The following is a 24150-nucleotide window of genomic DNA, read 5'->3' as shown; positions in this document are numbered from 1 at the left end:
CAATTTAATGGCTTTTAAGATTTGTTTTTGGCTTTTTGTGCCTTTATTGATAGTTACAGTGAAGATGGACAGGAAAGAGGGAGGAAGAGACAGGGAGAGCAAAGGTCGTCATGAACAGGACTCGAACATGCAACATGGTGTCAGGCCAGAACCTATATGTGGCATGCGCCTGGACCACTACTATTACTACTACTATAAAAACTGGTCAAACATTTGCCAAATTGCCAAATAATATAAGAAAGAGGCAACAATTGTGAAAATGGCTAAATCTACAAGCTCACGACGCCTCGCGAGAGGTGTCTCTTGCGAGACTTACGCTTTTTCAGAGGTAATTGAAATGAAATTCACAACTTTTTGCATTGTTGTATATTGCAATAATAATGTGTGGTTGTCACAAAATCATGATTCACAGCAAGACACAGCTGGACTTGTCTCACACAGCACACCATCGTGCCTCAGCACACTGTATGGAGAACCACTGCTCTAGCTGTTAGAGTTTGGATGTATTCATGGGGTTCTGTTTGGGTGTGAGTCACACTTTTCTGGGATACGATTCCACTGAGCCACCATCAGTGACTGAGCGTCAGGACTATCCACTGTCTACCATAATACTGTACCTGTACCTGTCTACCATCATACTGTCTGGTTTAGTCCCATGCAAGGTGCTGTTGCATTATGAATGGGTCTTACCGTATATATCAATTACTGTACTGTATGTACATCGTGTTTGCACACTGCAGTGCTGCATTAAATATTTCATGTTGTGAAGTTTCTGTGTCAAAATGGATTTCTTCAGTGAATCCGCTACTTCTAGGTTAAGCGAATCGTTGCTGCACCGTGAAACGTATTTCACGGATTGTGCATTTGTTTTCCATACACTGTGGCCCCGTTTCAGATGAGGTTCTCTTCTCAGAACCTAAGTTGGGTCCTTCTCAGGGAATGCAGAACTCATAACTTAAACAAGAAAAAGCGAAGATAGCTGATCTACAATCTTTTCTTTTGTTCTTATCATTTTTTATGACTTACCTCTCCCCTCTGTGGTGGTTCTGGTTTTAATGGAAACATAAACAAAAAATATGGAATCAAGCCATCAAGGCTTTTTTCTCTTATGCTTTTAGCATTGCCTGCTTATTTAATTGTACTTGCTACAATACAGTTTGCAAACTGTATATGCAATAAAGTATTCAATCAATCAATGAAAAAAGAAAGAAAAAGCCCTTAGTGAGTGGTGTGTGTGTGTGCTCTGAGTTGTATTGTCTCTGATGTGGTCACAGGTGCGGCGCGACTGGTTGGCGGCTCGTCGACTGGCAGCGGGCGTGTGGAAGTATACCTGAATGGCCAGTGGGGGGCGGTGTGCGACTCTCACTGGACGGACAGAGACGCCAGTGTGATCTGCAGACAGCTGGGTCTGGGGTACGTACGTATGTATGGAGAAACCACCAGACACCTGGGTCTGGGGTACGTACAGTATGGAGAAACCATCAGAAAGAAACGCATGAAACGAAAGGGCCTTTCTGTGTGGAGTTTGCATGTTCTCCCTGTGTCCCCTAGGGTAGGTACCCTCACAAAAAACATGCAGTAATCCTGGTCTCTACCTCCCCCTGGCCAGCCTGATGGAGGGGAAAGGAACTGGTTGGAATAACGTGTTCCTTCCACGCGCTACGTCCGGCCGGGGAAACTCTCCCCTGTCAGGTGAAAAGAAGCAGCTTGGACTCCTCATGCATAGAAAGAAGCATGAGGTCAGTCCGCTGCCCTCACCAGGTTGGCAGAGGAAGTGTAGCGCCCAGGATTACATTAGATAATTGACACTGGGTGAAAAAATGGGTTTCAAAACCGTGGGATAAAATTTAATACAAAATAAAGAAACGCATGTATTGTGCCCATTCTGTGTTAATACTGCATAATATGCACTGAACTGGGACAATAGATTATGCATGTGTTGTAGGGCTGTGCTAGACAAATCGGTACTGCAATATACAGTATCGTATGATCATGTTTGTCGACAGTGGTAGAAAAAGTACCCAAATGTTTTACTTAAGTAAAAGTAAAAGCGTCTCCAAATCTGAGGCCATGGTTCTCAGCAGGAAACCGGTGGATTGTGCAGTCCGGGTAGGGAATGAGGCATTACCTCAGGTGAAGGAGTTCAAGTATCTCGGGGTCTTGTTCACGAGTGAGGGGAGGACGGAGAAGGAGATCAGCCGGAGAATCGGAGCGGCAGGGGCGGTATTGCAGTCGCTGTACCGCACTGTTGTGACGAAAAGAGAGTTGAGCCAGAAGGCAAAGCTCTCTGTCCATCGAGCAATCTTCGTTCCTACTCTCACCTATGGTCATGAAGTGTGGGTCATGACCAAAAGAATAAGGTCGCGAATACAAGCGGCCGAAATGAGTTTTCTTCGACGGGTGGCTCTGGCATCTCCCTTAGAGATAGGGTGAGAAGTTCAGTCACACGAGAGAGACTCGGAGTAGAACCGCTGCTCCTTCGCCTGGAAAGGAGCCAGCTTAGGTGGTTCGGGCATCTGGTTAGGATGCCTCTCGGGCGTCTCCCTAGGGAGGTCCTCGACGCATGTCCCACTGGGAGGAGACCCCGAGGCAGACCAAGGCGCAGTTGGAGGAAACACATCGACTCACTGGCCTTGGAACGTCTCGGAATCCCCCAGGAGGAAGTCACTAATGTTGCTCTGGAGAGGGAAGTCTGGAGCACTCTGGTGGAGCTGTTGCCCCCACGACCCGACTACGGATAAGCGGTTGAAGATGGATGGAAAGTAGCAATACTGCAATATAGAATTAAGTAAAAGTCCAGAATTCAAAATGTGCAAGTTTTCAAATGTATACAAATCTTTTGAAAATAGCAGATCTACAAGATATATGATAGATCGGCTATAGCCAACAATGTATATAGGGCTGAAGTGGGTAATGCATGTTTTGTAATAATAATAATAAAAATCTACAATGTAACCAAAGTTTTGAAATAATTGTAGTGGGGTATAAAGGTACAATATGTGGATCTGAGATGAAGTGGAGTAGAAGTAAAAGCATTGGCAATTGAAAATACTCAAGTAAAGTACAAATACCTCAAAATTGTACTTCAGTCAGACAACTCACGAATAGATTTACCAATATTTATTACAGAATGAGTAATCGAGTGTGCATATGATATTTGACTTGGCGTTCGGCTGGATTTTCTCCCTGCTCGGCACGATTAAGCACCGGCATAAAACATTAAGAGCAGGCAGATAGATATACAATAAAACCCCCATGGGGAGCTTAAATAACAGAGCCCACCGGTGGTGCTGGGGTGGTGGTGGGAAAAAACATCACATACAACCAGGAACCATATGCAGAGGAAGGCAGGAAGAGCATGCAGTCTAGTGAGCTTAAGTAGCCCGCCCAATTGGTCAGCTGACTGCCGCATCGGCGAATGACGTGTGGGACTTGCACACACTTGTACACCCACATAGTAATGCAGCATGTTAACCCCTTGAGTATAGTATGCGCCTTTGAGCATGGCATGAACCCCCTCGAGTATGTCTGACTGAACTAACTCCGCAAGCTACGTCTCATTTAAGTACAGTACTCGAGTAAATGTACTTGGTTACTTTCCACCACTGCTTGTCAATACACGTATCGATACAGACTACAAATGGAACCAGATGGACCTTTACGGTCCATTTGGTTCCATTTATGCGCTCTTAGAGTTAAAGGTAGAATAAGTGATTTTTTTGTGGTTAGAGTACGTGTTAAATGCCTCAATATTCTGGTTCTAATCATTGCTACAGTATAGTGTTTGTTCAGTAACAGTGGTCTCTCCACCTCTCCAGCGCTTTAGTAAACAGAAAACTAATTTTCAGATGGGGAATCATGAGACAGAACTCATACAGGATAAACAAGTGAAATTGGAAGTGATGACACAAAGGAATGAGCGGACAAAATGCAGTGGAACACCATGAAATTGAAGCCGATGAATGTGTAATACTCTCTCCTGATTGACTGAAATTGGCAACCAAAATGTATTTTCTGCTTATTAGAGAGCTGGAACACCCACATTGTCTGTGTCAGGGGCGGAAACATTGTATGTCCAAAACCGTTCCTCTTTTTATGATAATTTCTTCCTGATTAAAATTAGATCGACAAGCTCACAGTTGTGTCGACCTGCTATTTTCACAACTTTTGTGCGACAGTCTTGTATGATGAAGTTAGTAGGGCATTGATTTCTGAATAAATGAAACCATGCAAATACTCTAGTGTATTTCCTGAAAGCAATACACTACAGTTCTCAACAGGCCTGAAAATTAAGGCCCCGGCCCCCTAACTGGGTCTTACTGGGAGGCCGGAGGCTCAGCCTGGCCCGAAAACGTTGGGTTGGGTTACGGGTAGGGTCGTGGAATACCAAACGACTCGCCCCTTTACCAACTCGCCCCGGGCGTACAGCCGGCGGAACTGCGCGGCCTGGTATTCCTAAAGTAGTATTAGTAAATAAAAAGTATATTATGCTTAAACGGTTAAACCTAACCTTATTCCTAACCTTAACCTCAGTAAAACTATGCCTAAACCTAACCCTATACCTAAACTTAACCCCAGTAAAACTATGCCTAATCCTAAACTTATTTCTAACCTTATTCTTAGTAAAACAAAATAAAGAATACAAGAACCGTCGGACCGAGCGGTCGGCGTGAGGTCGGCGGAAAAATCGAGGGGCGAGATGGTATATCGGGTTCGTGTTGGAGCATAATTTGAGAACTCAATGCACTATATACTGTATGCTGATGTGTTGGTCTCCTTGGCAGTGAGGTGGGAACGGCACTGCAGCACTCTCAGTCAGGCTCGGGCCTGCATGGCCTCTTCCACTACGAGCGCCTGGGTTGCCGCGGCGACGAGGGCTCCCTGAGTCAGTGCCGGAGTAGGACGTTCGTCACCGGAGACTGCAACCATGGCAACGAGGTGGGAGTGGAGTGCGCACCGCCGCCGGAAGGTCAGTGTGACCCCCCCCCCACCTATACTACTACAGTACTACACACACAAACCTGGGAGAATGATATACACAGAGAGAGAGAGAGGGGGGGGGGGGGGGAGATGAGAGAGACAATGTCATTGCTGTCGGGGGTGTAAAAATGGATCCAATATAGTTATTATTTAGTCCCAAGCTCTTATGAATATTTAAAACCCACAGACACACTTAACAACGTTCACTTTCAAAATGTTTCCAAAAATAGCAGATGTACAAGCTAACCTCTCAATGCGAAGATCTTGTAGATCAGCTATTTTTGATAATATTGGGTGACACTTTTGTACGACAAAACAAGACATTAACTTGTGTGGGAAATATATATACCGGTGTGTGTGTGTGTATATATATATATATATATATATATATATATATATATATACCGGTGTATATATAATAAAGTTGAAATGTGGAGATACAAGGTTTGTGAGAGACAGTGAGTAATATAAAACATATTGTGATGCAACCGTGAAGTGAACTTTGCAATCTATAAGACGCAGGAGAGACAGAACATTTTGTATTTCCTCAAATCATCGTTATCTTTAACGTTAAAATGTCATCACTGTCGGGGGGGAGGGGGGGGGGGGGGGACCTTGTATGTCCCAAACCGCATTAAATGGGGAAACGGGACCTGTGTTGCAATGGGTCCATCCACTGTACTTATTATGTATTCACAAGCTCTTGTTAACACTATTCCTTGGTGTCAAAGTGCGATTCCATCAGCTATTTTCGCTACTTTTGCATGACAGTCATTCGACAAATTACAAAATAGGTCATTAATTTATCAACAAAAACAAAAACAAAATGATGAAATAAGGAAAGATGAGCAATGATATTTTATTTAAATATATACTGTATACGGTATAAATGTGCAGAATCTCTGCCTGTGTGTCTGCATGTCTGTAGTTCACGTAGGCCTATATAAATATACTGTACAACATTGCTGTCGGCCAGAAACCTTGTATCTCCATATCTCAACTTTGTATGGTTTTTAGTAAATTAATGTAGGCATACAGGAGTGTCGCACAAAAGTAGTGAGAATTGCCGAATTGCCACATTCCACAAGCACACCACTGTATGTCCAAAACACCGTTTTGGACATACCAAGTTTCCACCCTACCCTCGAGTGTAATATTGCAATTTTACAACAGTTATTCGCTAAAAATCTTAATTTTTTAATGACAGATGTAGCCACGACGACCACAAATGTCCCAAAAACCTCGCTGGCCTAGCAACCCATTCGCCTCCGCTCTGGGAGAGCTGATTTCTATGTTTTGATTAGGTGTTCCTTTACGCTCGTTTAAAGCATGTTTCAACCAATCTTGGTTGTTGTATTAATATAACATAACACTGTCTGTTTCATTTCCTCTCTTAGGCAGCGCCCCCCCACTGCGACTGGTGGGCGGGGAGGAGGACTTCGAGGGGCGTGTGGAGGTGTTCCACCGAGGCAGATGGGGCTCGGTCTGTGACGACCAATGGGACGACAGGGATGCAGAGGTGGTCTGCAGACAGCTGGGCTTCGGGTGAGCATGGATGCATGCAGGGACGGGATTGGCTGGCTCACACCTCCAACTGAGCAGACATATGTGTGTGTGGTGGTGGATTGGCTCAAAATAGCCTACCTGCCCCAGATGGCAGGTAGGCTATTTTGAGCCGTCACAGAGGGTGGCGGACATGTGGACTGGGGGCCAGTACATGCAGGGCTGCAACTAGTCTTGCGTGGCCAGACGACTATTCCAAAATCTCTGAATGAGAGAGAGAGTCTGGAACTACACCTCCCGTAAGCCGAGAAAGGAAGAGGTCATCCGTTCGTCATTTCCGTTCATGGAAATATATATATATATATATATATATATATATATATATATATATATATATATATTTTTTTTTTAAATTTTTATCACAAGATTTTGTAACCCATTTTTTCACCCAGTGTCAATTATCTAATGTAATCCTGGGCGCTACACTTCCTCTGCCAACCTGGGGGGGGCAGCGGACTGACCTCATTCTTCCTTCTATGCACGAGGAGTCCAAGCTGCTTCTTTTCACCTGACAGGGGAGAGTTTCCCCGGACGGACGTGGAAAGGGGAAATATATTTTAAAATATATTTAAAGCATATTTTTTTATTCCCATTTCTGCATATCATTTCGGCATATCCGCTTTACCCCTGGATCATTTTCAGGGGTTTCCTGCTCCAGAGTGTATATGACAGAAGCATTTGAAAGTTTTGGGAGGCAACAGTCTGGCTCGCGAGACTAGGCTGCAACTATCTAATATTTTCTTTGTCATTGTTCCATCGATTGCTTTTTCGATTAATCGAATAACTTAACTGAGAAGCCTTGCTTTGTGTTTCATATATCAACGAATAGACACTCGCTATGATTAACCACAAAAGCGTTAGTGTTGCACAAAAATAGTGAAAATAGCAGATCTACAAGCTATATATATGGGCACAAAAGGGACACAGACTGACGGGTACAGGGAAACATTCCCGACTCAGACATATCGGTGGTGCGTTGTAGGTGTACAGCGGCCCGAACTCTAGATGGCCTGAACCTCTGGTATAAGATAGGACTTAATTGGTTCATGTTTGTTGTGTAATTAGAATCTAAATCTGCAAATTGATGTGTAACTAAAATGGAAAATTGGATGAGTAGGATGGAGGCGCTACGTCCTCCCGGTGGGGGCATCTCACTGGCAGGTGAGCCAGTAGGATAAAGCAGTGACAACATAAAAGTATGCGGAGATGATTCATTGCTATAACAACTACATTGGGAGATAAAAGGACTAAAAATAATTGTCTAACATAATGTGGGCGTCCCCACAGACAGTATCTCAGGTACCGACAGAAAGCATTTTCTTCAACGTTAGAACTACAAACAGAGTGAACTCTGTTTCTGTGTTCGACATTTAACATGCGTCTCATCTCCTCAAAATGCCAAAGGACCAGCCTCGCCATCTGTGTTTGTGTATGCGAGGAGATAGCTGGGAACAGCTTGTGAATAATGGATATCCTCTGGCTATTCTCAAACCGCTACAGAGGTGATAATGGCTTTGACAACTAGAAGCACAAAGATATATTCTGTAGGGCGAGACTTCTGCGTGCGTGCGTGCGTGCGTGCGTGCGTGCGTGCGTGCGAAGAATGTTACTCTTGTGCACTCTTCAAATATAGTCAAATTCCTATACTTGGTCCCCTCCTTTTTTCCTGCTACACCGTGAAAAAAGTCAATCTACAAGCTCTCAACGCTCATAGATATGGCTATTTCCGCAGGTTGTTTGCTAAAAAATTGTCAATCTGCGACACATTGTGGGCTTGTAGATCGGCTATTTTCTTTGCCTTCTATACATCACGCAATAAGTACATATCAGCGGTATCACTCATGAGGATGCCAGGTAAATAAATGATAATCCAAAGTGCTTTCCAAAGTGCACTACTGTACATTCACCCATGCACGCACCGATGGCGGAGGAAACCATGCAAGATTCGAACCTGCTCATCAGCAGCAGTTAAATGGTTTAGTGTCAGTGCTCAGGAACACTTCGACACTAACACATCCGGGATCGAACCGTGAACCTTCCGTTCTACCTCCTGAGCCTGGGATAATGGGGGTCTGTTTGTGTGGTTCCAGGGGCGTGGCCAAGGCGTGGTCGTGGGCCCACTTCGGCCAGGGTTCGGGGCCCATCATGCTGGATGCTGTGAGGTGCACGGGCAACGAGCTGTCCCTGGACCAGTGTCCCCATGGCGACTGGGAGCAGCACAACTGCGACCACATGGAAGACGCCGGGGCGTCCTGCAGCCCGTACACAGGTACACGCACGCACGCACGCACGCACGCACGCACGCACGCACGCACGCACGCACGCACGCACGCACGCACGCACGCACGCACGTACGCACACTGCTATTTTTAACCCCAAGCTCACTAGTGTACGAATGCATCCATGTCAAAAGGATCCCTGGCTAATAAGACAAATATGCCTTAAAACGTTACACTTTCCCTCTATAACTAAAATTAAAAAAATAAAAACACCTTCAATATTTTCTTTCTTTCATAAATAGAGAATATTTTACTCAATAGGAACTGCTCCCGTCGTAAGTTGATGACATACAGTATGCCAAAGTATTTTAAATATTGCTTTGATGCTCATATTATCCTTAGGAACTATTAAGTTGTATCTTTTGGACCGTGACATCACCGTCCACAGGCAGATCAGAGAACTTGTCTGAGCCTAATTATTCAGAAAACCCCAGACCACAGAAAATCCACTGAATGTTCAAAGTTCAGGTTTTTTGGATGCAATTGAGGTCAGAAAACCATTTTTTTATTATGTCACCAGACCTTTAATCCTGGTGAATGTGTGTGTGTTTTTTTTTTAAATAAGATGGCGTGGTCAGGCTGGTAGGAGGGGACAGTCCGTGGGAGGGCCGTGTGGAGGTGCTCCACAACGGAGACTGGGGGACAGTGTGTGACGACCACTGGACACAGGAACACGCACAGGTCGTCTGCAGACAGCTGGGCTACAGGTGAGGACGCACGCACACACACGCACACACAAACACACTAACACGCACGAAGGAACACGCACAGGTGAGGACAAACACACACACACACACACACACACACACACACACACACACACACACACACACACACAGTGTGTGTGTAGTGTGTGTGTGTGTTAGGGGTGCAACTAGGGTACCCTCTCAGAGTTAAAGTAACACTGAGGTTTTTACGGTGTAGATTGGGGTACCAGACTTAATTTCTTAGATTTAAAGATTAAAACATTTTATCAAAAGGGCCTAATGCATATGAAACGGGGGGTCCTTAAAACGAACAACCACTGGAACCACAGTCAACACTGTAAAATCCTCAGTGCTTATTTAACTCGACATTGAGAAACAGGGATGTAAGCTGCTGTCCTACATTGTTATCCTACACATGCCGACAGTGTCTGGTCTCTGGAACGCAAAGATGGTCACGACAACCAGAGCCCAACTGGTGCCAGATCTTTGGGTCCGATGCCAATATACTCATTTTGGAGCGTCCCCCAATGACTGACTTTTTGACAGATAAGACTCCAATTTAGGATAGTTCTTAAATAAATTCTTAGTCAACTAATAGTCATAGGCAATTGTCAAATATCACATCTGTCGAATAGTGTTTGCTGACATACATTCATGCAGGGAGCAGTCTTTTCAGGTTGGTGAGGTTGAGGACTATGCATTCTAATGTTGATTTCACAGTGAATACTGGCTGTTGAAAGCTGTTGAGAGTTTACAAGAGATGTGCATGGGGAAAAGCATGAACAAATGACTAATCATCAAACAAAGTTTCAACTAAGATCAAACTGACTGATGAATCAACTACTGTATGAGGCAACATCCCCAGAACATTATAGTATATCGGGTGGAACATTTTGTATTTTCACATGCACACACAGCACTCATGTCAGAGCACGCATGGTGTGTGTGTGTGTGTTTGTCCTCACCTGTGCGTGTTCCTTCGTGCGTGATAGTGTGTTTGTGTGTGCGTGTGTGTGTGCGTGTCACACACACACACACACACACACACACACACACACACACACACACACACACACACACACACACACACACACACACACACACACACACACACACACACACACCATGCGTGCTCTGACATGAGTGCTGTGTGTGCATGTGAAAATACAAAATGTTCCACCCGATATACTATAATGTTCTGGGGATGTTGCCTCATACAGTAGTTGATTCATCATCGTCAGTTTGATCTTAGTTGAAACTTTGTTTGATGATTAGTCATTTGTTCATGCTTTTCCCCATGCACATCTCTTGTAAACTCTCAACAGCTTTCAACAGCCAGTATTCACTGTGAAATCAACATTAGAATGCATAGTCCTCAACCTCACCAACCTGAAAAGACTGCTCCCTGCATGAATGTATGTCAGCAAACACTATTCGACAGATGTGATATTTGACAATTGCCTATGACTATTAGTTGACTAAGAATTTATTTAAGAACTATCCTAAATTGGAGTCTTATCTGTCAAAAAGTCAGTCATTGGGGGACGCTCCAAAATGAGTATATTGGCATCGGACCCAAAGATCTGGCACCAGTTGGGCTCTGGTTGTCGTGACCATCTTTGCGTTCCAGAGACCAGACACTGTCGGCATGTGTAGGATAACAATGTAGGACAGCAGCTTACATCCCTGTTTCTCAATGTCGAGTTAAATAAGCACTGAGGATTTTACAGTGTTGACTGTGGTTCCAGTGGTTGTTCGTTTTAAGGACCCCCCGTTTCATATGCATTAGGCAATTTTGATAAAATGTTTTAATCTTTAAATCTAAGAAATTAAGTCTGGTACCCCAATCTACACCGTAAAAACCACAGTGTTACTTTAACTCTGAGAGGGTACCCTAGTTGCACCCCTAACTCTCCCATTTGTACTCCAACTCTCTGAGTTACCGACCCTAAAGGTCTCCACACACCGGGCGCGAATCGGATGCGAATTCGGATTTTTAGCGGCGTTTCTCCATCGGTTTTCCGAAAAACGCGGCCGGTGTGCAACCACCTTTAAGCCTCCATTTGGAGTGTTGGTCCCCAGGCCCCACGTTGATAACCAGTGGATTACACCAACTATACATCTTTGCTGTCAGGCAGAAAACGTCTCCATATTTCTCCAACTCTTTTATATAATGTTTTTTAAATGAATGCCCTTCTTCAAAGTAGTGAAAAATCTACAAGCTCACAGTCACAACGCGGGACATGCATGGTTACCACCTGTGACCCAACAGCAACGAAATTAGTTCATTGATTGATTGATTAATTGATTGATTGTATGCTTTATTAGTCAAAACTGTAATCCACATCAAAGAACAGAAAACACAAAAAAAGAGTCCTGGGTCCTTGTTCCCATTGTGGTCCATTCCTATATGGATTCAATTCATCAACAGAGCATACAATATTATTATATTATAGGACCACAATGGAAGTATCGATTAAGTATGCTTAAGTATTCAATCAATCGACCCGGACGGACACCTAGGCTGCTAATCCAGCCTGACAGCGTGTCAGATGATTGCTGCGTGTCACTCCCCATCTCCTGTCAATTTACTGTACAGAACACTATCAAATAAAGCCAGAAAAAGCCCCAAAAATATCTTTAAAAAAAAGAGTATTCACTCACTCACTCAATCAATCATCACTGTTGTGCATCTTGCAGGGGCCACGCCGAGGTGGTGGCAGACGGTACGTTCGGCGAGGGTGTCGGCCTGATCCTGATGGACGACGTCCAGTGCGAGGGGTCCGAGACCTCCCTGCTGGACTGTCACCACGGCATCTGGGGCCGGACAGACTGCTCCCACGCCGAGGACGTGGGCGTGCGCTGCAGGGGAGGAGCCGGCCCCGAGACCAACGAGGTGCCGGTCATCGCACCTTCCACAGGTAAGAGAGGGAAAGGTAACCTGACTCCGCCAGATGGGGCAGCAATAATAATAATAATAATAATAATAATAATAATCTAGTGGTTTTCAACCCTTTTCATATCAAGGTTCATTATTCGGCATTTGAGCCACGGACCACCATTTGATAAGATTTAGCCTCTCAGACCTAAGAACCAAAGAAAATGTTGGATGTTGGATAAGATTTTGTCCACAATTCCATGCTGCATTGATGTTGGGTACCATTAGAAAAGATAACAGGCAAACGTTGATTCAAATAATATTTCTTCTACATTCCCAAATTGTAATTATTTTTCTTGTAAATTAAGTAATGCAGATGTTTAACTATAATTTAACTATTGAGAGCGTTAAAGGAGAGACACCCGCACACTGCCACTTCAGAGCATTTTTATTTTGCTTTAATAAAATGCTCTGAACCCAGCAAGTGGCAGTGTGCGGGTGTCTCTCCTTTAACATTGTATATGCCTCGTCATCATCGCACCTGCTCCAAACCTACCGGGTGTGCGGAAGTCATCTCTCTATAACTATTGAGAGTGTAAACTGAAACCAAATGGACCATTTAGGGGCGGCAGTGGCTAAGCAAAGCAAAGCAAAGCAAAGTTACTATATTTACCCAGGGTAACTGGACTAAGCATCAGATACTTGTTTACAGCTCATAGAACATTTCATGGTAGTGGTTCAATGCCTTGCTCAAGGGCACTTCAGCGGTGGTAATTTTAACGTGCCGGTCCGGGGATACGAACTGGCGACCTTCCGGTATCAAGACCGCTCCGTAAACCGTTCGGCCACCGCTGCCGCTCAGGGGTGGAGTGGCCTGTAGAGCAGCTGGATGGGAACCGTGGGGTTCCCAGTTCGGTCCCGAGCTCCCCCATGAGTTAGTGTTGAAGTGTCCATGAGCAAGTCTCTGAACCCCTATTTGCTCCGGATGTGCAGGCTGGTGCCTTGCATGGTTTCCTCCGCCATCGGTGTATGAATGGGTGAATGTAATGCACGATCTATGTAAAGCGCCTTGGATACAGGCGCTATTATTAATGCACCATTTACCATTTATTTTCATTTTACACTCAAGAGTTAACGATCTATAAGGGTCCATTTGGTTACCAACTCTCCATTTATTTAGCTCTGGACCACCTGGAACCCCCTCAAGGACCACTGAACTAATCGATAAAATACATTTAATTATTTTATTATTATTCTTGAATGAATAATGGTTTTATTATTATTATTGAATAAAATTATTGATTTACAAAAACACAAAAAATAGCCAAGGTACTACAAGCTGTTAGTGACACGTTTAGAGCTTGTAGACTGGCTATTTGCATGACACCAATGTATGATAAAACATAAAATAAGACTTAAAAGTGATATTTTTGGGTTAAAACAAACATTCCGATATTAATGATATGATATTAATGATTGCTATGTAGAGTGTTTGTTCAATAGCAGGGGTCTCCCTGTCTCTCTAGCCATTTAAGAAACAGTTTTTCAGCTTCATTTTTATAGTGTTCCAACTCATTGTTTTTGCCTTGCCTCATTCATATTCATGTTTGTCTGTCTGTGTATGCATCGGCCCACCTTTGTGAGGAGGACAACAATGCCACAAGGGCGGAAACTAATGGTTTAAATCCGTTTAAATCCGGTGTGTGTGTGTGTGTGTGTGTGTGTGTGTGTGTGTGTGTGTGTGTGTGTGTGTGACTGTGTGTGTGTGTGTGTGTGTGTGTGTGTGTGTGTGTGTGTGTGTGTGTGTGTGTGTGTGTGTGTGTGTGTGTGTGTGTGTGTGTGTGTGTGTGTGTGTGTGTGTGTGTGTGTGTTGTCAGTGTGTGTGCATGTGTCTGCGGCGCGTAGATGTTTGCTGTCACACAGCTAAATGTCCAGTGAAAGGTGTGAATGTCCTCTGCGGTCTGCTCTCCATTCTAATTCTAATATAGTGTGTGTCACTGTCTGCACACACACACCTCTGGGATACAGACACTGTAAACACCTCTTTATTCTTTTATTCTCCTCTGCTGTCAACACGTGGCATTTCAACCCGCCGGACACACACACACACGCACACGCGCACACACACACACACAAATGTTCCGTCTACCTTTTTTTCACTGTCGAAAACGAAATAAAAACCATGAGGACTAAAACTATATGATTAAATATACTGACAATTTCGTCGATCATCATAGAGGGACTAGTGGAGAAGAGGTCCAGTAGAACTAAATGACAAGTCATTTTATGCTCGATTGTGTGCAGGTGTCACTCTCTGAAAATAGCCGATATATAAGTTCATGTGTCCCAGCGCTACTAAAATAGAGAAATGATTTAATTTTTCTTTTTGTATTTTGTGTTTAAAAGAAATTGCGAAAAATCTGAAGTGAACGTATACATGTAGTATTGCGATGGGAATGCTATGGTGAGTTGAGTGAATGGTCCCATGCCGATGTGTTGTGATGTGTTGTCCAGGTCCTCTGGTGCGTCTGGCCGGAGGCAGCACCAGGAAGGAGGGCCGTGTGGAGGTCTACCTGCATGGAGACTGGGGCAGCATCTGTGACTCTGGCTGGAACAACCTCAACGCTGCCGTGGTGTGTCGACAGCTGGGCCACAGGTCAGTGTGTGTGTGTGTGTGTGTGTGTGTGTGTGTGTGTGTGTGTGTGTGTGTGTGTGTGTGTGTGTGTGTGTGTGTGTGTGTGTGTGTGTGTGTGTGTGTGTGTGTGTGTGTGTGTGTGTGTGTGTGTGTGTGTGTGTGTGTGTGTGTGTGTGTGTGTGTGTGTGTGTGTGTGTGTGTGTGTGTGTGTGTGTGTGCCCGCGTGCTGTTTTACTCTGAGAGCATGCGCGTGTGAGAGAGGGAGAACGTCCTTCTCTGACTCTTCGTTGTCCCGTCCTCTCGCCGTCCCCTGCCTGTGTCCACTACTAATGCTGCAGCGGTGGGGCCGTGGCAGCGGGGGGGTTCGGCCAGGGCAAGGGTCCCATCCACCTGGACCAGGTGCGCTGCACGGGCAAGGAGGAGTTCCTCGGGGAGTGTCCCTCTATGGGACAGAGTCTCCAGGGCTGCAGGCGCCGGCAGGACGCCGGCGTCAGGTGCGACGTCACCCCAGAGAAGACCAGGCCACTGGAGCCGGCCATGGCGCACCAGCTGACCTGCGGCCTGAGGAAGATCACAGAGGAAGGAGTGAGCAAGAAGGAGAGCCAAGGAGGTGACGACATGCTTAGGTGAGTGGTTCTCAAACCTTTTCACGTCAAAGAACCCCAAATGAATATCAGGAAAACCTGGGCACTACCCAAATAAAATAAAATAAACTGGATCAATCGACTGGTCTGCACGTTCTTTAGGTATTTATATCTTTCCTGATGCAAGTTGTCCCTGTTGAACACAGACGAGCCCTTCTACCTTCTGCTGGCTGAAGCGCACAGGACTTCTCTTTACCCCAAATAATATGTATTTGGCTGCTAGAGACCCTCATATAGGATTTGTGTAATGAAAAATGTCAAATGTTTTGAGGGGTGCTAGCACCTCCTATGCACAGCTTTGTGTGTGTGTATCACGGAATGTGATGATTTGATTGGCGGATGTATGATGGTGTATGATGATTAGAGCGCCCCTCACTTCACACAAGTGTGATTTTTGAAAAAGATTGTTTTGTAAAATGGCCGATGTATAGGTTAAACTGATTTGATTGCTATATTGACAAATTTCGCTGGGGACCACCTGGAACCCTTTCAAGGACCCCTGGGGATAACCCGGACCCCTCTTTGAGATATTACAATGCAACATGCTGAACAAATAACTTCAGGACGCGCACAGCAAAACACAGCGTATTAGTACAACTGTAAAACATAAACTGTCCAAATGGCCTGGTCCATTTTTACACTTAAATGGTAAACATTTAAACGAACATTCAGCCACTAGAGGTCACACTTGTACCCTGTGTCGTATATAAGGCAGTGGTTCTCAACCTTCACTGTATTTTGGTGTTTGTTTTGGTATCCCGAAAACATCCTTAGGCCAAAATAGGCAATTTGTTTGGCCTAATGGTTTTGTGACATAGTCAGGAGGTAAGTCAGTAAGTAAATTGGCCTAAATCTAAGGTTTAATCCTATTTAATTCAATTGAATCATATTATGACGTAGTGTTATTTTTATATCAATATATCGGTACATAAATTGTTATAAACGTTGAAATATCATATAGTTTACAGTAATATTTTGATTGGTTCATTTGATGTTGCAGTGGTTGCACGATTATATTATACTCTTACTGCACTATTTACATTAGTATTTTACCAGCCTCGGAAACGCAGACGTTTTTATTTAGTATTTTACTAACTTGTGGCTGCACTTTCACATTTATTAATGGTTTCTTTTAATTCATTCCTAGATCAATGGTTCTCAAACCTTTTCATTTCAAGGACCCCCATAACGGGTCCATTTGGTTATATTTGTACACTCAGAGTTTACAGACAATCAGACATCTAAGGGTCCATTTGGAACCCCATCAAGAAACCATGAGGATCCCTGGACCTCACTCCACTTTGAGAACCACAGTCCTAATTGTTTTGAGGGGCGCTATCCCCTCCGATGCCCAGCTGTGTGCGTGTGTACCCCATAGCGATGATTTGATTGGCTGAGGACTTGAAAGTGAAGATAAAATGTGAGGATAGAAAAGTGAGGATGCCAAAAGTGATTGGCCGGAATGTGATGATGTATAAGAGCGCCTCTCACTTCACACGAGTGTGAATTTTTTTTAACATTACACACTGGTATGAGGTATCAGATCGATACTCGGTATCGACCGATACGCAAGTTCTAGGAATCTGTATCTCGAATGAAAAAATGGTTTGAGTACATCTCTGGTTAAGACGTGGTGTTGTCCCTTGCAGGAGCTGGTGGCCGTGGCAGGTGTCGGTGTGGCTTCAATCCCAGGCAGAAGATGGAGGTCCTCTGTGCAGTGGGACCCTTATCAGCCCCTGCTGGGTCCTCACCTCAGCTGACTGCTTCAACAGGTACTTGCTGTCTGTGCTTAGATTCCCCTCTCGTCTCGGAGACAATACATTATCCAGGGAAATCTAAATATTTCTAAGGGGCGCTAGCCTCTCCAACGTCTGGCTTTCAAACATGATGTCATGTGGCAGCCAATTCTATGGACTTTGTCTTATTCATCCCCCCATGCCCCCTGTGACATCATGTCCCTGTGACATCATGTCACAGGGGGTGCCCCTCACCCTTTCCCTTTTTCCTAGATTTTTATCCCACGATTTTGTACCCCCATTCTGTCACCCAGTGTCAATTATCTAATGTAATCCTGGGCGCTACACTCCCTCTGCCAACCCGGGGAGAGCAATGGACTGACCTCATACAGTACTTCCTTCACTACATGAGGAGTCCAAGCTGCTTCTTTTCACCTGACAGGGGGAAGTTTCCCTGGTTGGACGTAGCGCGTGGAAGGAACACGTTATTCCAACTAGTTCCTTTCCACTCCATCAGGCACCTCGGCTGACCAGGGGAAGGCAGTTTAGAGACGAGGATTACTGCATGTTATTTGTGTGAGGGTACCTATCCTAGGTGACACGGGGAGAACATGCAAACTCCACACATATGGACACAATTGTGATTTTTGAGGGGCGCTTGAGTCTCCTACTGGAGACTCTGCCGGTCATCAAATTATTGCCTCAGGAATGCAAAACTACTATGACTAAAACTAAATCAAAATTTGCAGTCAAAATCAATACTGTGCTCAACCTGTCTCCTCAGGTTCGGCAGTGATGCCTCCAGGTACGTGGTGCACGTCGGAGCGTCGGGGAGAAGCGTCACCCCGGAGCAGGTGGTGGTCCACAGGAAGTTCAAGGGACAGAGCGGGGGTCACGACCTGGCCCTGGTGAAGCTGCCCAGCAGCACCAAGGGTCACTGTCTGACCTTTGACCCCAGCACCAACGCGGCCTGCCTCCCCACACCAGACATGGCAGGGGGGAAGGCCCCGTCTTCTTGCGTCGCCACGGTTACCACGGGCTGGGAAGGTCCAGGTACTGTACGCATTTTATTCTTGAACATCGTGTTCTCTGTGGTTCAGCAGCTTTTCGCCTTCTCTCTATTTCCACCTGTTTTTCACAATATTGAGAGGGGAATGTGTGAGATTGGCTATTTTCAAGCGACACTGTCATATGCCAAACTATAAACTGCTGGAACAATCAGAGCCAGATTTCGACCAAAGAAGTACCTAATATCTACGTACCTCCATGCATTACTTTCCATATTTATTTTATACTTCAATTATAGTTAACATGGGAGATGGGGCTGAAAGATCGGGCTGAAACCTTGATTCGATCGGGCTGAAACCTTGACGAATTTGGAGGCATACTACATACAGTAGATGTACTTCATAGATGACTGACTTCTTAGCCTGGAGATCCAAATGAAGCATCACAATAATTATTATTAGACTTGATCTTGTATTTTACACACAATTCCTTAAAGCTTGATCTCATATCCCACCTTTCCAATCTCTTCCTCTTAGATTCCACGCTCGCCACCTGGGTCCCTCTCATGTCATCATGGCAATGTAAGAAGCGCTACGGCGACAGCTACTCCAGTCACGGGACGCTGTGCGCCGGCAGCCCTCCGGACACCAGCCGTCTCCACGGCGACGGCTGTCAGGGCAACTCCGGAGGCGGGCTGGTGTGCCAGGGTGAGGGCGGGCGCTGGGTGCTCACCGGGGTGGTCGCCGGCGGTTATGGCTGCGGCAACCCCGCTTCCCCGGCACTCTACACGCGAGTCAGCAGGTTCCGCGGGTGGATCCAGGAAGTGGCTGAAGCGCGCAGCGCCGGAGAGGAACCCGCCGACGTGCGCGCAGAAGAGCAGAAGAGCGTGCTCATTCAAGGGAATGAGCACGCATTCCGCATTTCGCAGGAGGCGACGCGCACCGACGCGCCGGAGGAGGCGACGCGCACCGACGCGCCGGAGGAGGGCTCTCACACCCAGCATGAGAGCGCTCACGACGACCTGGTTTACGCCAACGATGTGATGCTCGTCGACAATGACCTGACGCATGTGCGCGAGGAGGAGCGCGCGCACGCCGAGGTCAAGGATGAATACCCACACGTGCACAGCAAGCTCAAACACACGCACGATCAGCAGCACGTAGATTCCGGCGACGGCAACGAGGTCGGGGCGAAACACGCGCACAACCATAACCCACACGTGCACACTAAGAACGCACATCCTCCTCACGCTGCCGACGTGCACGCCCTGGTCTGACTGAGGTCGTGCCATTGGCTTACCATCTGTGCCATGTGACTCTGATGAAGGAGGAGGTGGAGAAAAGGGACAGGGCTCAACTTCAGAGGCCAAATTCAAATTCTCCTCGCCTCCTCTGTCCTCCAGTATGGTGGTGTTACGGTGAAATTGGTGACACGCTCAAACATGTACAGAATTATGTTCTGATTTTAACCTTATGTGAATGAACTCCACAAGACGGTCACCAATTTCATCAGGTCACCAATTTCACCGTAACGCTGCCATGTTGAGGAGGCGGCGAGGAGACACAAATATGTGTATTGGAATTTGGCTAGAGAGGAGAGAGTAAGATCGTAATGGGAAGGAGAAGACAGAGACTCCTTTACACTCAGTGATTTATGAGCTAGCACCAATTATGGCCGTCCTGGTGTCTGTGCTTATTTCAACTCACATTTCAACTCATTGTAACTCGACTCTACCTATAAGTGAACTCATCACCAGACATTTCGCTTCTCCTCCGGTGATAGTGCCGATGTGAGCGTATCGACCGCTGTGGGGCAAAAACCTTGTAATGTGACCAAAACTCTTTTCAGGTTCCAATGGATCCAGTGTAGTTATTTAGTCACAAGTGCTTGATCATACTTTTCATTGGACTTACCGGTAATCACTTTAAATCTAAATTATTGCGTCCCTGTTTTGGACATGAAATAAAATGGCGAGAGTATTCAGAAATGTTCAAACGTTTTTTCAAAATGTAGATCGCCTAGTTTCACTACTTTTGCAAGACACTGTAGGGTGTTCAGCTGGGAGCCATCCTGGCCTGGTGTTTCGCCCCTTGCTCACCAGGGCAGGGAGTGACCCTGGACTATGCATGGCAGGGGCGTCCTCCTCCCTGAGCCAGGCTTGCACCTGGCCGCATACCTGATGGTTGAATATCGTAGGTTTGTGTTGGAACCTCTCTGGGCACTTCAGCCAGTACCTAAATTCCATATAAGTATAAAATAGGGCAATAAATTAAACGGGGAGATGACAAGGTTTCTGCCCGACGGCACTGACATGCTCACTGTGTTGTCAGTATATTATGTGTGAATCAGTGTGATGCTTTCAGTCCATGTGAGTGGGGAGGGCGGGGACTAGCGGGGGCACCTAAGGAAGGCTTCTTCCTAAAAATGGGTCTTATAGTCAGACATTTCAACACAACGATGTTGGACTTTCACAAAGATCCAAGTATTGCTTTGGCTGGCATAACATTTTGCCAAAAGAAATGTACATATGTATGTATAAGTATTTGTTTTTTTTGAGGGGTGACTTTAAATTATCACAGACCTTTTAATGTATGCCACAAATAATGAGTATTCTGCTGGGGTCTAGAAATAAGGGCTATGATAATAACTGATGTTATAATAGCTGTAATAGGCCTTTCTCATGGCAAGCATGTTGACATAGTTGTGTGTTGGTTGTTGGTTACCTCACATGTTTCCGACGATACTAATTAAAGCTTGTGTTCCGGTCAAACAGAGTCAGGGTGCTGCGGTTTGGCTCAATGGACAGTAGGGATACACCGATATATCTACATATCGGTATCGGCCCATATTTGACATTATCTGTCAATATCGGCTATGTTGGTGTGTTGGTCATCTGCAACCTACCAACCTGTAGATTCTGAACAGTTATTTCTTATAATTAATATATATTCTTCTTGGCACAAAAGGGGGGAATTAACGGCAAAAACAAAATAAACAAATATCGACTAAATTATTACTGTAAACATCAGCATCGGCCAATCATTTCCATATCGGTGCATCCCTTCTGGAAAGACTGCTTCACTTGCATTGTTACCAGTGTAACACAGTGAAGGAACTACCATTAGTATTTGTCAGTATGGCTGCCGAGGGAAAAGGCCCGTTCGTAGGGGACAAACATCCATCAGTGTAGCCATTTATCTCTTCTTACTGTACCTCATTGCATGGCATCCGACTCCTAACAATTGTGCATTAGTTCAGCTTTGATAGAAACAGAAGTCGTGGGTGATGTATACCTACTAGAAAACTAGGAAAACTAGTTAATATCCAAGCATTCAACAACACGGCGGTTTGTCTCCTGAGGTTCATGTCCTCATAGGACCTATACCTTTACCGGTGGCATTGCTGTTGTGACATTTATACCAGTGGTTCTCAAACCCATAACTCTGAGAGTATACAAATGGAACCAAATGTTCCAAATTTCAATTTGTATACTCTCAGAGTTACAGGCCTGTAAGGGTGCATTTGGAACCCTCTTAAGGAACCATGTGAGGGTCCCTAGACCTTACTTTGAGAACTACTGATTTAGATAACTTATGATAACGACCATATCTCATCAACGCTACAGTATGTTATTAAACTGGACCAGACAATTGTCCTCTTTCAAAGCCATTGGAAGCCTGCGGTGGGGTCATAATTTATTTATTCTTTTTTTTATATGATTCCAATGAATGGCTTTAGATAGTTAGTCAGATGAATAAAATAGATAGATAGCCAGTATTCTGGTTACTAGTTACTAGTTTAGTCCGTGTACAGTAATGCATTTGTTCTTGATTGACATAGATAGGTAAATTGTTCAAACTTTTTAATGTGGAATGATGTCTTTGTTCTGTTATTTCTGTTCTCCAGACGGACATTATGTGACTTAACCAGTAGATGGCGACATTGTTCTATTTGAACCAGAGCTGCAGGTGTGGAACTGTGGATGAGAATGGCTCTGGTGTTGGTTTTATATACTGTCTCTCTGTGGCTGCCTTGAATGGACTTGTGCTCAGTGTACTGTGTGTGTGTGTGTGTGTGTGTGTGTGTGTGTGTGTGTGTGTGTGTGTGTGTGTGTGTGTGTGTGTGTGTGCGTGCGCGTGCGTGTGCGTGCGTGTGCGTGTGCCATTGTATTGTGTAACCCCGAACGCCTGTTTTTATATACCTGTACATAAACTCAGCCTGTCGCTATCCTTCCCCTCGCCGACTTTTGGCGTTTTAACTACTTGAACCCGGTCAAACGTAGGGCCTATACCTTAAGGCCTGTTCATACTCCAGTTTTCGGTGATGGTGACCCTCATCACCTAAAACTGGAGTATGACGTCACAAATTAATTCCTTTTTTTCCAGCCCCTTACATCTGCGCGAAAAATAGCCGATCTTGTGACACAAGAGCTTACTGTAATAGATATGCTAATAGCCTATTTTCACCGAACGTTAGGCCCAGAATGACGGACGCTATATATGTGGTTCATGTGGTTAAAATGCAAAACATTTCATTTAAAACCTTGTAGGTTACTGTAAATGTGTCCGTGGCTTGAGAGCGAGGGTGTTTACTTACTGCTGTGATGTAAGCCTTACTTGACCTGTGTTAGACCAGTCTGTTGTACCTCAGTGTTCATATGCTAAATCATGGTATTAAAGCATAATACTTGGTGAGAACAGATCCGTGTTGTTGGTCTCTGTGTGCTCTCATAGTGTGCTGGCAGAGGTGGACTTACCGTTGGGCTAGGGTGGGCTGCAGCCCGGGGGCCCCCGACTAGGCCCCCCCCCCCCACACACACACACACACACACACAAGTGAAATGTGTGTATAGTTATTGTATTTAGTTGTATTATGGTTAAACCATTGAGAGCTTCTGCCTGCCTGCCTGCCTGCCTGCCTCTCTTTTTAGGGGCCTGGGTACCCCAAAATGAAAACAAAATAGCCTCGCGCCCCAAGGGGGGCCCTCAAATTTGCTCCAGCCAGGGGGCCCTCAGCAAGGTAAATCCGGCTCTGTGTGCTGGTAGAAGTAGGCCTATACTCGGATATAGCCTATTGGGTTTTTTTGTGTTTTTTTTTATTTTACCTGTGGTGGGAAAAGTACAAGCATTTTTTTTACTTAAGTAGTATCCATCCATCCATCTTCAACCGCTTATCCGTAGTCGGGTCGCGGGGGCAACAGCTCCACCAGAGTGCTCCAGACTTCCCTCTCCAGAGCAACATTAGTGACTTCCTCCTGGGGGATTCCGAGACGTTCCAAGGCCAGTGAGTCGATGTGTTTCCTCCAACTGCGCCTTGGTCTGCCCCGGGGTCTCCTCCCAGTGGGACTTAAGTAGTATCAATATTGCAATATATAAATACTTTGTTACAAGTAGCCCCACTGTTCCAGAGACTGGGTATTAGGGTAATAGTGTAAGAAATGGTTAAAAATGAACCCTATGGACATTATTTCAGCTTGCCTTGCAGGATATTAAAATACACCCCAAAAAGTTACTGAAAAGAGAAGTAGGCTATAGATGTGATCTGAATGTTTTCAGCAATTATTTTGATGTTTTTGTCCTGTAATAGAGTCAAGATGTGCTTACATCTTAATAGTAACCATTTCTATGTATTCCTTGGGTCATAATTGTATGTGTTAATTGTTTATAATTTATATCAATAGTTATGCAGTTTTGTCTTTTTTCCATTTTTGGATTTACTGT

The 24150-nt window shown here is 45.1% G+C and overlaps 1 protein-coding gene across 1 annotated transcript in view; it reads left to right on the top strand.

Annotated features, from left to right (window-relative positions):
* LOC306915011 (neurotrypsin-like) overlaps positions 1-19706 on the top strand; it is a gene marked incomplete at both ends in the record, with an annotated part of 42906 nt that extends 23200 nt beyond the window's left edge. Inside the window, 11 exons of the mRNA XM_079492257.1 lie at positions 1275-1413; positions 4785-4973; positions 6382-6525; positions 8634-8812; positions 9388-9529; positions 12230-12450; positions 14922-15063; positions 15381-15668; positions 17336-17458; positions 18207-18475; positions 18967-19706. Of these exons, the coding sequence (XP_079348383.1) occupies positions 1275-1413; positions 4785-4973; positions 6382-6525; positions 8634-8812; positions 9388-9529; positions 12230-12450; positions 14922-15063; positions 15381-15668; positions 17336-17458; positions 18207-18475; positions 18967-19706 (2576 nt within the window). The remainder of the gene's footprint in view (positions 1-1274; positions 1414-4784; positions 4974-6381; positions 6526-8633; positions 8813-9387; positions 9530-12229; positions 12451-14921; positions 15064-15380; positions 15669-17335; positions 17459-18206; positions 18476-18966) is intronic.
* Positions 19707-24150: the final 4444 nt, after the last annotated feature.

This window comes from Electrona antarctica (genome assembly GCF_951216825.1).
Source record: "Electrona antarctica genome assembly, chromosome: 22".
Taxonomy (NCBI): Eukaryota; Metazoa; Chordata; class Actinopteri; order Myctophiformes; family Myctophidae; genus Electrona; species Electrona antarctica.
This window is presented reverse-complemented; position numbering and strand designations above follow the sequence as displayed.